This window comes from Watersipora subatra, chromosome 1 (assembly GCF_963576615.1).
Source record: "Watersipora subatra chromosome 1, tzWatSuba1.1, whole genome shotgun sequence".
NCBI classification, from domain to species: domain Eukaryota; kingdom Metazoa; phylum Bryozoa; class Gymnolaemata; order Cheilostomatida; family Watersiporidae; genus Watersipora; species Watersipora subatra.
In genome coordinates this window covers 62,128,046-62,141,917 of record NC_088708.1, presented here as the reverse complement: position 1 = coordinate 62,141,917, position 13,872 = coordinate 62,128,046, and the positions used below count along the sequence as shown (strand labels likewise).

Below are 13,872 nucleotides of genomic sequence, written 5' to 3'. Positions count from 1 at the left end.
CCACCTGCTTCTAAAATAGTTCACGAACTTGATCTGCTTTTAACCTTTTACTCTCCGAATAAAGCATTTAATTATTTCTAAGGCACTCTCCGCGATCTTAATGTAATCTAATGTAATTCTACTCATATATCTGCTTTTAGTGCTGGTGTTGGAAGAGCTGGGACATTCATTGCTCTAGATCTGCTGATTGAAGAGGCAATGAACCAACCTAAAAAATCAAAAGTGAATGTGGTGGCTTGTGTTCATAGAATGAGATTGCAGAGGCCTAAAATGATACAAACTGTGGTATGGTTTTTTGGAGATCTGAGATAACAATTTTTTAGTATGGTCGAAAAATATTTGGGGTAATGTAGGAATATATATTGATCACCTCTGGCCAGTTTCAGCATTAGTACCTGCCTACTTGGTTCAACATTAATACCAGTTACCTTGTGCAAACCTTCATAAGTGTCCCATTTCATTCCTGTCTTTAGGTCTGTAATCACCCAGAATGCCATTCAGACAGTGACTTGTTCACTCTTTGTAAAATTTGAATGTGCATAAAACACAGTTAGTCAAGTCTTTGAGAGTTTTACAAGTGGTGTCAGGTGTCAAGGTCAAGTGGAATTTTATGTCTTGCAATTGTAGAATTCATCTAGAATATTTTACGTTTGAGAGATGCTGTTGTATAATTAGACCGTTCATTTCATTGCCTCTCATGTTTCACTGTTTTAGCATAATTTAACTTTTACATTGTTTATTTATGTATATCTCTGTGGGTATGTTTTAGGAGCAATATGCGTTTCTCTATGAGGTGCTGGTAGAAGCTCTTGTCTGTGGAGAAACTGCTGTAACTTGTGCTCAATTTGATGAGAAACTGGTCAAGTGGAGGAATGTAAGTTTCCAAGCTGAACCAAGTTCACTGATAGCAAATGCCTCTTCTTATAGTGAGAAATTGTGGATGTAGGCGGTAAGAAAATAGGCGTATATACAATACTTCAACGGCAAGATGTGTGATTGTTCATTTCAACTCTAAAAAAGAAAGGGGAAGCGCATAGGCATAAAGGGTACTTGTAAATCTGAAAATGAGTCAGTGTGCATTGCATTAGACAGCGTATGGCCATACAAGGTAGGTGTAAATTGTGACTAGTCAATCCATTTAACTTGCTTCTCTCACAGAGAAATGGTAAAAAGAAATGCACACTGGAACTGATGTTTGATAGAAGCAAGATTACATGCTCTCCCATTACCGATGACCAGTTCTCAGCAGGAAAGGCTCTCGAGAACAGATATCGAAATAGGGATCCGAACGTGCTGCCGCGTATGTCAACTCTCACGTTTGTTGTCTATGGTAGTTCTATGTCATCCCTGTTTGTTTGCTTTCAGGTATTCTATTTCCAAAAGAATTAATAGTATTTTTTCATCACAAGCGGTTTATTACTATGAGGGTTGGTGTTTTATTCAGCGCTAATGTAAGTTCATAGTTGTGAGTATGCTAGTAGACCGAACCGATAGCAGGTTTATGAAAGAGTGTTCTTTTTCCACTGCGTATATAAATCAACTGTATCTGTCAGCCAAAAACTTTCACTTTTAGAAATTACTAGGTGAATGCCTGGCGTTGCTCGGGTAATAAAAATCGTTGCACAGAAAACTTATTTTTGTTTAACATATCACATCAGTTACCATTCCAACTTTCAAACTTTATATCATAAGAAATGTGTTTTTTTGCAGTTTAAATAAATTAAGAGCAGAAATAAAACAACTGTAAAGGTTTTCAAACTTTGTCAAACAACTGCAACGTTCCAACTTCATATCGTAAGGAAAATTTTTGTGCAGGTCAAATAAGTTAAGAAACAAAATAACAAAACTATAAAAGTGTTTAAATTTAAATGTGAAATAATTGGCAAGTAATAGCTAAGTTGAGTCTGTTTTGCCACGATTACAATAAAAGATGATTTGGTAATGATACAATTAATGCGAACTGAGAAAACAAAATAGAAATCCTGAATAGGTTGAACTAATAATAACAATTCGTTTTATAGAAGTGTGTGTATATAAAAAAGGTTACTGTTCCAGCAGAAGATATCAATCAAAATTTTGAATCTGACGATACTGGTACCTTTCGATACTGGTACAAATGAGATATCGGTCTGTCTTTGTCTGGCAGAACGGAGAGAGAATGTAGAGGCTATTCCTACTCGAGATAATTCAATTTTCCGTGTGCAAAGTATTGGCCTTTACCGATTGAGAAACTGAACCTTACAAAAAACCGGAGATTTTGTACAAATTTCCGTTTTTTTTCCGGTAAGAAAAAATTTCCGGTAAGAAAAACGTAAGCACTTGCATATGCAAGTGCTTACGTTATGCTAAACAATACGAAAAATACTAAACGTGATAGTTAACATTCTCATTTCTTGTATTAGAGTTTACCATTTTATCGAATACCACGTAAGTTTACCAGCCTAATTTACTGCTTGGAACATGCATTGTAACATGTCCTGGTATTGATAAAGTAAAGTGGCTTCAAAACCAAATTTTAAAGTATTTTTACTACAGCATGTTTTCAATATGCCATAGTTATTATTACTTTAATTAGGTTTTAATTTTAAATACTTTTGTATTAATTAATCAAGTTGTGTGACAGTAAGTTGGGATTATCATCTATAGGTGCGCTTTTCAGTTTTCAATTAAAGGAGGATGAGCGTATGAGGTACTCGCGAGACATTCAGATTTCAACTTAGCACGCCTCACAACTGCAGAAAAATTATCGTCAGTTTTTGTAACAAATGAGGGATTTATTTGCAGTGAGTGTATGCCTCAGTAGGCAGCAATACAGCTATAGCTTAAAATCTTTGTAAACCACTAATATTAGTAGTTTATAATAACTGGTCTGTTCATTGGTCATTGAATGAGAATTATGATGTCATTGGAAGTAACATACAGAAGAAAACTCTAAGTTGAGGGGTGTGTATAAGGCGTCAACAGTTGATCATCGCGTAACATATTTAATGAGGAAAATTTTTAACTGCATCTTAAAGGTTAAGCGCGAAACATTTGAAGCTACTATAAGTGTAGATGCCAAAATAGTTTGTATTGGTTAACACAGTGTATAATGTCGTTAAAGTGTTCATGATTGCTGAAAAACTTATTCATGATTCCTATGCTAAATTATACAATCAGCCAGGCGGACGACAATGCATTTTGAAAAACAACTCTATAGTTGTTCAGGTAGAGACAGTTTAGTAGACTCAAATCAAATGAGGGTTTACATGATTGGATGATTGTTTGTTGAACTCTGTTACAGTTGAGTCTCACAGAATCCTGTTACCAGAGAGCCACATTAACAGAACAGGATATATTAATGCTATCAGTTGTAATGTAAGTGAGCTTCTTGTCAACGTACAGTATATTAATCTTTAGTCTGTATACTGTATAGTAGCTGTAATATAAGTGACTATCTTGTCTATATACAGTAAATTACTCTTTAGTCTGTATACTGTATAGTAGGTGTAATATAAGAGACTGTCATGTCTATATACAGTATATTACTCTTTAGTCTGTATACTGTATAGTAGCTGTAATATAAGTGACTATCTTGTCTATATACAGTAAATTACTCTTTATTCTGTAAACTGTATAGGGGCTGTAATATAAGTGACTATCTTGTCTATATAGAGTATATTAATCTTTAGTCTGTATACTTTATAGTAGCTGTAATATAAGTGACTATCTTGTCTATATACAGTATATTACTCTTTAGTCTGTATACTGTATAGGGGCTGTAATATAAGTGAGTATCTTGTCTATATACAGTATATTAATCTTTAGTCTGTATACTTTATAGTAGCTGTAATATAAGTGACTATCTTGTCTATATACAGTATATTACTCTTTAGTCTGTATACTGTATAGGGGCTGTAATATAAGTGACTATCTTGTTCAAATACAGTATATTAATCTTTAGTCTGTGTACTGTATAGGGGCTGTAATGTAAGTGACTATTTTGTCTATATACAGTATATTACTCTTTAGTCTGTATACTGTATAGTAGTTGTAATATAAATGACTATCTTGTTTACATACAGTATATTACTCTTTAGTCTATATAATGTATACTAACTGTAATATAAGTAACTATCTTGTATACATACAGTACATTACTCTTTAGTCTGTATACTGTATAATAGCTGTAATATAAGTGACTATCTTGTCTACATACAGTATATTACTCTTTAGTCTGTATACTGTATACTAACTGTAATATAAGAAACTATCTTGTCTATATACATTATATTACTCTTTAGTCTGTATACTGTATACTAACTGTAATATAAGAAACTATCTTGTCTATATACATTATATTACTCTTTAGTCTGTATACTGTATACTAACTGTAATATAAGAAACTATCTTGTCTATATACATTATATTACTCTTTAGTCTGTATACTGTATAATAGCTGTAATATAAGTGACTATCTTGTCTATATACAGTATATTACTCTTTAGTCTGTATACTGTATAGTAGGTGTAATATAAGTGACTATCTTGTGTATATACAGTATATCACTCTTTAGGGTGTATACTGTATAACATCTAAACACGTGAACTAAGCTTTTCTATTCTAAATTAAAGTTGAGAGAAGGACAGATGTCCTGATATGCATGAAAAAGCTGAACGTCGTATCTAAATATTGAAATTTTTTGTAGCTTTTGTTGATTGGCAACTTTTTATTGGCAGTTCCCTGAGTACTTTAATTCATTGTAGATTTTTTCTTTCATTCTAGTAGTTAATTTTAATTTAATCTTCTTTAATTTTTGCCTCCTACCACATAGTGAAAATATGTACTTTAAATAATAATTGTTTTTATTCTTGACTGCTCGAGGTTGCCATACCTTTAACCTTTTTTTAATCTGGTAAAGTTAATTTCTGTATCATTGTATTTTCTTGATGGCTGACTAATAGAACAGTTTTAGGAATTATTGTAAGGATTCTTATACAGTTTAACCGTGATTTTCCATCACAAACTGTTCCGGAAGGTTGTGTAACAACCAAATTTTTCAAATTCCAAAACAATTTTTTTTTATTAAAATTATTCTAAAGACTGCTAACTTACTTCCCAGCTATAAAACAGTTTTCAAAAAATTTTGTAATAGTTTATATCATCAACTGCATATTAACAAAACATGCAATACATAAATTACACCAAATCTCCTATGAATGTTTTTCATATGGGAAGGTTAGAATTATCTTAACATATCTTAACATATCTTTAGCTACCTATATTCTAAATAATTGTGAGTAAAATTATGGTAGAATACTTTATGTATTCTATTTTATTAAAATCTAAAACGGTACACTAATTCGCTATGCGAAACACAGTTTTCAGTCAACATGCCCTACACCACAACAAGCATGTCTGTTATATACCGTATTTTATCAAAGATAACGAGAGTGCCAATTGGCCACCAACCATCATTATTGGGTATTTGTAGTTTATTCCATGGATGTTTAAGTCAAAATTTTTTTCAACAGCCATAGCAAAAAACTCTCAACTTTTTTTCAGCTTTTTATTGCTCAAATTTTACGTAAATCAAAAAACAATGTGAATTGGTAGTTTGTTTTAACACAGAAAAGCTTGTCTTTTTACTGAATAGGTATGGTCCAAAGCACGTAACCACAATGATTGATGCATTTTAAGTTTAAAATTTAGTCCATTATTATACTGCACATTTGCTAAAATTTGTTTGCTAAACAGTATTCAAGACAGGCGATCAAATAGACAGCTTTCAGACTGAGAAAGCATAATTTGGCTCATGGTATATAATGATGAGGGTGTGGTTAAATTCTATCTAGACCAAATTATATGTTTTTTGATCAAGGTGTTTGTTAGGTTACGTAAATTGAAGTTTGGTTGTTTTTTGTTACTGGCTCTGCATTGGTAGGCCTATTTTATTTCTTTTATTTTAGTATTTTAATTATCTTTAGTTTTATTCTGTATAGACTGACACATTTGTAACTATACAGCTGTGGTCATGCAAACCACAAAAATTACTAAGTTCGTATTTATCACATTGCACTATGCTTTTATGTGTTACACTATGCTGTTGTATGTACAGAAAGTATTATTGTTAATATGTGAAACCCACATCTTCTGTTATATTGTGGTTGTGTTAATCTGAACTTCATGCATTTCACGAAATGAAATGAGCTTGGCATGAAATTTGGTGGGTATGTATTTTCTGGCATTTTTGTTGCAGGGTTACCATACAAAGTCTGGTCTCATTGTCACGCAGATACCCCTCGCCGATGCAGAGCATGACTTTTGGAATATGCTACTCAGGCGAGAGTCTGCTGTGATAGTCCACCTTAACAACAATGAGGTGAACTTTTTAAAAATAGTTTTGTGATTGAGTCTGGTTTAAACACACTTCGAATGTCCTTATGCTGGTAATCTGTAACCATGATGAGAGAGTTTAATGCGCTGATAGACATAGTATATGTTTGCCTGTTGTAAGTTTAAAGCCAATTAACTTTCCCATACTGTTGGCCCAAAGTGCAGGAGTCTAATATCCGCTATGACTTGGACTATGATTGTCAAAACATTTCAGCCTGCAATGAGACAAGATCTCTATCACATCATGCATGTGTTACATTGACTTTGGTTACATGATTTAAATTTAATTTTCTGAATCATCACTCCTTCTAAAGATTACAGTTTTTAAAAAACTTCGCAAAGCTTTTACGTAAGCCAATTCCTCACTTCTATTTGTAAATCATGCTGAAACCAAAATGCGTTTGCCAACTAATGTTCCGTTTTATAAACTCTAAGCATGTGTAGATATGAATATCTAAAGATTATAAACAGGTGTAGAGATGAATATCTAAGGATTATACACAGGTGTAGAGATGAATATCTAGAGACTATAAACAGGTGTAGAGATGAATATTTAGAGACTATAAACAGGTGTGGAGGTGAATATCTTGAGACTATAAACATGTGTAGAGATGAATATCTAGAGACTACAAACAGGTGTAGAGATGAATATCTAGAGACTATAAACAGGTGTAGAAATGAATATCTAGAGACTATAAACAGGTGTAGAGATGAATATCTAGAGACGATAAATAGGTATAGAGGGTATAGAGAGGAATATCAAGAGACTATAAACAGGTGTAGAGATGAATATCTGGAGACTATAAAAAGGTGTAGAGATGAATATCTGGAGACTATAAAAAGGTGTAGAGATGTATATCTAAAGACTATAAACAGGAGTAGAGATGAATATCTAGAGACTATGAACAGATGTAGAGATGAATATCTAGAGACTATAAACAGGAGTAGGGATGAATATCTAGAGGCTATAAACAGGTGTAGAGATGAATATCTAGATACTATAAATAGGTATAGAGAGGAATATCAAGAGACTATAAACAGGTGTAGAGAAGAATATTTAGAGGCTATAAACAGGTGTAGAGATGAATATCTAGAGGCTATAAACAGGTGTAGAGATGAATATATAAAGACTATAAACAGGAGTAGAGATGAATATCTGGAGACTACAAACAGGTGTAGAGATGAATTTCTAGAGACTATAAACAGGTGTAGAGATGAATATCTAAAGACTGTAAACAGGGGTAAAGATGAATATCTGGAGACTATAAACAGGTGTAGAGATGAATATCTAGAGACGATAAATAGGTATAGAGAGGAATATCAAGAGACTATAAACAGGTGTAGAGATGTATATCCAGAGACTATAAACAGGGGTAGAGATGAATATCTGGAGACTATAAACAGGTGTAGAGATGAATATCTGGAGACTATAAACAGGTGTAGAGATGTATATCTAGAGACTATAAACAGGTGTATAGATGAATATCTGGAGACTATAAACAGGTGTAGAGATGAATATCTAGAGACTATAAACAGGTGTAGAGATGAATATCTAGAGACTATGAACAGATGTAGAGATGAATATCTAGAGACTATAAACAGGTGTAGAGATGTATATCTAGAGACTATAAACAGGTGTAGAGATGAATATCTGGAGACTATAAACAGGTGTAGAGATGTATATCTAGAGACTATAAACAGGTGTAGAGATGAATATCTGGAGACTATAAACAGGTGTAGACATGTATATCTAGAGACTATAAACGGGTGCTGAGATGAATATCTAGAGACTATAAACAGGTGTAAAGATGAATATTTAGAGACTATAAACAGGTGTAGAGATGAATATCTAGAGACTATAAACAGGTGTAGAGATGAATATTTAGAGACTATAAACAGGTGTAGATATGAATATCTAGAGACTATAAACAGGAGTAGGGATGAGTATCTAAAGACTATAAACAAGAGTAGAGATGAATATCTAGAGACTATAAACAGGTGTAGAGATGAATATTTAGAGACTATAAACAGGTGTAGAGATGAATATCTAGAGACTATAAACAGGTGTAGAGATGAATATCTGGAGACTATAAACAGGTGTAGAGATGAATATCTGGAGACTATAAACAGGTGTAGAGATGAATATATAGAGACTATAAACAGGTGTAGAGATGAATATATAGAGACTATAAACAGGTGTAGAGATGAATATCTAGAGACTATAAACAGGTGTAGAGATGAATATCTGGAGACTATAAACAGGAGTAGGGATGAATATCTGGAGACTATAAACAGATGTATAGATGAATATTTTGAAATCATCAACAAATTTAAAGATAAATTCACAGTTTTAATTTGTTTGTTCAATTCAAATCATTTCTACTAAAGATGTTAATGGATAGTTATTAGAGTAGGTTAATTTGATATTTGGTCAATCTTTCACACAGTGCCAACATTCTGGATTGCTCAAAATTTATTCTAGTGAACAACTGTATTACATTTTCATGCTCCATGCAGAATACTGAATAAGGTCTATATTTTCCGTGTTATGACACCTTTTACTTATGTTTTTAGGCCCAAAGTACCTCAAGTACATGTATGTAATTCTTTCAAAGTTTTTATCAAAATTACTAATCATCACTTTTCAAAGTGGCAAACTTTAAAATTTAGAGTTGGTGATAGAATGAAATAATACTCTAAATTTTTATAGGAACATAAAGATTGGCTTTTGCATATGTTATCATACCATCTTTTGTTTGTTAGGATGAGCAACCATACTGGCCATATGTACCCGGAACCCAGACCGCTATTAGAGACATAAATGTGCATTGTTTACACCACATTTTAGGATCTGATAGCTGCTCAGAAACAGAACTCTGTGTTGTACAACAAGGAGTAAGTTTATTGGCATTCATAAAGAGATATGGCATTATGGAATTGAGTTTGTGTGCAGAGTGTCTTATTTGTAGAACACTACTTCAACCTTTCAATTGTATCCAACTTGCGGATTTTACTCCTGAACTACACGCACTATGATAATGTTTAAATTGGCTATTTTTAGCACCGTAGAAGTAAGAGTTGCTAAGTAGGCGCCACTTGGAAAAACATTACAGATCTTGTTTTAGAACCTTAAAGACTCTTTTACAACATTCTGGTGTGATAAACACAGTTTAGATACAAAATTCATTGCAAGAGTTTTACTAACTTTTAGGTCTGTTATCAGATTACTGTTAAGACTGACAATTACTAGTGTCCATTTTATATCGCTTAGGTATCTTCATCATCAACTTCTACTTCCTTCTTTGACTCCTCCCTAATTTGTATATTTTACTACTCCTTCCCTAATGTCTATTTATTTCATTTTCCAACCATTTTTCACATATTCTACCATTTTTCTTCCTACAAACCACCATTCTCATTTCTTTATTGACTCAGAGCTTTTCCATACGCTTTTTAATTCTGATCTTTCTGCTGTGAATGTTGATTGTACATCTCTAGAGTGTGCTGATAAGCTCTGATCAGCTCATCTCACTGTCACTGACTCTGCATAAATTTTAAGTTTCACTCTGATTAAACCAGTCTTCCAAACTAAATCAAGTGCATTTTTCTTACTCTTGAATATGTCATAATCGTCTCACAGCACCCAAATTCTTTCATGAAACCTGTTGTGTATCATAAATTATAATCTTTGTTGGAATTACAGAAGTGCCTTGATGTCCTACTAATAGATTTGCAATTGCCAAATCAGGAGTTGCCTAACACCACCCAGCTGTTAACTCTATGTCGCAAGATTGAGAGATATGCTTCCTCTTCCAGATACACTATAACTATACAGTGCAGGTATTTTACTAGTTGATTCCTTATTCATTACTATACAGTGCAGGTACTTTGCTAGTTCATTCCTTACTCATAACTATACAGTGCAGATATTTTACTAGCTCATTCCTTACTCATAACTATACAGTGTAGGTATTTTACTAGTTCATTCCTTATTCATTACTATACAGTGCAAGTATTTTACTAATTCACTCCTTACTCATTACTATAGAGTGCAGGTATTTTACTAGTTCATTCTTTACTCATAACTATACAGTGCAGGTATTTTACTAGTTCTCTCCTTACTCATTACTATACAGTGCAGGTATTTTACTAATTCACTCCTTACTCATTACTATACAGTGCAGGTATTTTACTAGTTCATTCCTTACTAATAACTATACAGTGCAGGTATTTCACTAGTTCTCTCCTTACTCATTACTATACAGTGCGGATATCGTACTAGTTCATTCCTTACTCTTTACTATACAGTGCAGGTATTTTACTAGTTCATTCCTTATTCATTACTATACAGTGCAGGTATTTTACTAGTTGATTCCTTATTCAATACTATACAGTGCAGGTATTTTACTAGTTCATTTTTTACTCATAACTATACAGTGCAGGTATTTTACTAGTTCATTCTTTACTCATAACTATACAGTGCAGATATTTTATTAGTTCATTCCTTACTCATAACTATACAGTGCAGGTATTTTACTAGTTCTCTCCTTACTCATTACTATACAGTGCAGGTATTTTACTAGTTCATTCCTTACTGATAACTATACAGTGCAGGTATTTTACTAGTTCTCTCCTTACTCATTACTATACAGTGCGGATATTGTACTAGTTCATTCCTTACTCTTTACTATACAGTGCAGGTATTTTACTAGTTCAATCCTTATTCATTACTATACAGTGCAGGTATTTTACTAGTTCATTCTTTACTCATTACTATACAGTGCAGGTATTTTACTAGTTCATTCTTTACTCATAACTATACAGTGCAGGTATTTTACTAGTTCATTCCTTACTCATAACTATACAATGCAGGTATATTACTAGTTCATTCCTTACTCATTACTATACAGTGCAGGTATTTTAATAGTTCATTCCTTACTCATTATTATGCAGTGCAGATATTTTACTAGTTCATTCCTTACTCATTACTATACAGTGCAGGTATTCTACTAGTTCATTCCTTACTCTTTACTATACACTGCAGGTATTGTACTATTTCATTCCTTACTCATAACTATACAGTGCAGGTATTTCACTATTCTTTACTCATTACTATGCCATGCAGGTATTTTAATAGTTCAATCCTTACTTAAACTTTAAACAATGCTAGTAATTTACTTTTTTCCTCATTTAAAACTTTTACCCGTGTTAATTTCCAATCTCTATTACCTAGTAACAGACTCATCAATTTGTATTTTAGCAATGGTAACAGACTGAGTGGTCTGTTTGTGGTAGCCATGAATCTCTTCTTGAGGGCTCGCATTGAACAGGAAGTAGATATCGTTCTGGAAGTTAAATTGGCCCGGCGCAGTCGACCACAGTTCATAAATGACTTTGTGAGTACCAAATAAATTATTTGCCTAATGTGATAATAGAATGTTGTGCACAAAACGTATCGTAACGATATTTAACGGCATGTGTTAAAAGGTGGGCTTGAACTCTATAATTGAAAAACACTAATTGTGCTAAAACCTTTAGATTTATCTCAGCAAACTAATCCGCCAATACATAATTATTCAGGGAAGCTTTTGCAAAATAATTGGAGAACCCGTAAAATGATTTCAATTGAAAAGACTAGTTGGTTTACTGTCTGGCTCATATTCAATACCATTGGCTGGTTCAAAAACCTTCAAATAAATTGTAGGTAAATATGAACTATTTTGTTCTACTTTTGAACTTTTAGTTTAAGAGTTGCCGTATGGTGACGCACAAGGACATACTTGCTGTATTGTAAATTCATCTCTCCAACAGTTTAAGTTGTACGGTACATGTAATATACCCTTGAGATTGTTGTCTGATATATTGTTATTGCTGGTCTCATTGTAAATAATTCTTTACTACCAAAGAACTTTCAAAATGTGTTAAATGCATAACCGTGAATTTGAGTATTTGATCTCAAGAAAGACCTATAAATCATTGCCTGTCCTGTATGCTAATTTGGTCGTGTTAACAATCTGCTAAATCTATGAATAGCAATACACTTATTTAGATCTGGTAAAAAAATTTTTGCATTCTCCAGCCTGTGCTTTATATCCCGAAACAGAAATACAAAATTCAATGACTTGTCGTTCATGTCTGTTGCTCTTCTTTACTTCAGGCATCTTTCAACCTCCTCCATGAGTTTGTTACAACTTATCTCTCAGAGTTCAGCGAGTACTCCAACTTTAAATAACATGAGGACATCTAGCACCTGCTTATAGATGCCAAAGCACTATTATTCCACTTGTATGTGGCACCATTGTACACTTTTGCTTTTTCGTATTTACCACGAATTGTTGCTGTGTTTTATGGTCATAAATATGTTCATAATCAGACCTGACTTCCAATAGTGAATATGCACATAAAACAGGAACATGAATGAAATATTGCTATTTATGACAATTATCCTCTTACGATGTTTACTAGCAATTTTTAAACCTGTTCTTATGTAGGTCACAATTTTTATCTAAATGTTCAACTATATAACATGTTTTTTGTAGTCTTACATTAATTAAAATATAGCTATGCATGTCATGCTTATACTCAGTGTCAATAAATACCAATGGTGTCTAGCTTTATTTGAGAAAGTGGGCAACTTGATTGTAACAAATAAAGCCAGTCGCTGCAGTGAAAACCACTTCCACTGATGTGATTTAACCATCATAACATGAAGTATGACATTAAGCATAACAGATTAAATAACATTCTCTATTTATGGAATCTGTCAAATGTCTTAAGTTATTTGTGTCAGTTTTGTGCCAATCAAGTTCTAGGTAGTTCACTTTTCTGATTGAGACATTTGTTCATGCAAGCTCAGTAAATTTGATTAGATTGCTGTGGTTGTTGATGGTGAGGTGCATGTGTAGTGCATTTCATCTTGATCCTGTTTCAGCTCTGACATTAATTGTACTCCTCAGAACGGTCTCACAAATTAAGAGAATTGTCTGCACAATTAGCTAACTGCCTTAGCATATTTCCATATTTTTATTCCAACTATTTACTTTGGCTGTGATGGCTGCGCCAACCGAATAAAGTTAATAACAATGGTTGGATGATATATGTATGTGCCTTGTGGAGCACACTCTACAAATGTGTATTAGCGAGAAAGAACAACTAACAGCATAGGAGGCATAACTGCTGGTTGGCAGGTTCTGAAATGTTAACTGAGAGGAATTTAAAATCTATTTATAACAATTTGCTTATAATATTTATTTTTTCAGCAATGATATTGATTTTTAACAAACATAAAACCAGTTTAGGAGGCAAAAACACCCGTCATGCAATCATCTAACTGTGACATAAGACAGTCATTTCAGTCAAACAGACGTACAATAAGCAAAGCTTATGATTAGCCTCAGCGTGAATGTGAGCAAAAAGCCGCCTGCTGACTGCCACTTTTATACATGTATTTTTTTAGCCGCCTTGTTACATTGTTATTATTACGCAACATGACCAGTA

At 33.1% G+C, this 13,872-nt stretch overlaps 1 protein-coding gene across 1 annotated transcript in view; it reads left to right on the top strand.

Annotated features, from left to right (window-relative positions):
* LOC137390019 (receptor-type tyrosine-protein phosphatase F-like) overlaps nucleotides 1-13,377 on the top strand; it is a 40,916-nt gene extending 27,539 nt beyond the window's left edge. Inside the window, exons 20-28 of the mRNA XM_068076246.1 lie at nucleotides 141-285; nucleotides 770-874; nucleotides 1,159-1,300; nucleotides 3,284-3,357; nucleotides 6,239-6,361; nucleotides 9,139-9,270; nucleotides 10,079-10,215; nucleotides 11,636-11,771; nucleotides 12,533-13,377. Coding sequence (XP_067932347.1) covers nucleotides 141-285; nucleotides 770-874; nucleotides 1,159-1,300; nucleotides 3,284-3,357; nucleotides 6,239-6,361; nucleotides 9,139-9,270; nucleotides 10,079-10,215; nucleotides 11,636-11,771; nucleotides 12,533-12,607 — 1,069 coding nt within the window. The 3' untranslated portion in view covers nucleotides 12,608-13,377. The remainder of the gene's footprint in view (nucleotides 1-140; nucleotides 286-769; nucleotides 875-1,158; nucleotides 1,301-3,283; nucleotides 3,358-6,238; nucleotides 6,362-9,138; nucleotides 9,271-10,078; nucleotides 10,216-11,635; nucleotides 11,772-12,532) is intronic.
* The last annotated feature ends 495 nt before the right edge of the window (nucleotides 13,378-13,872 follow it).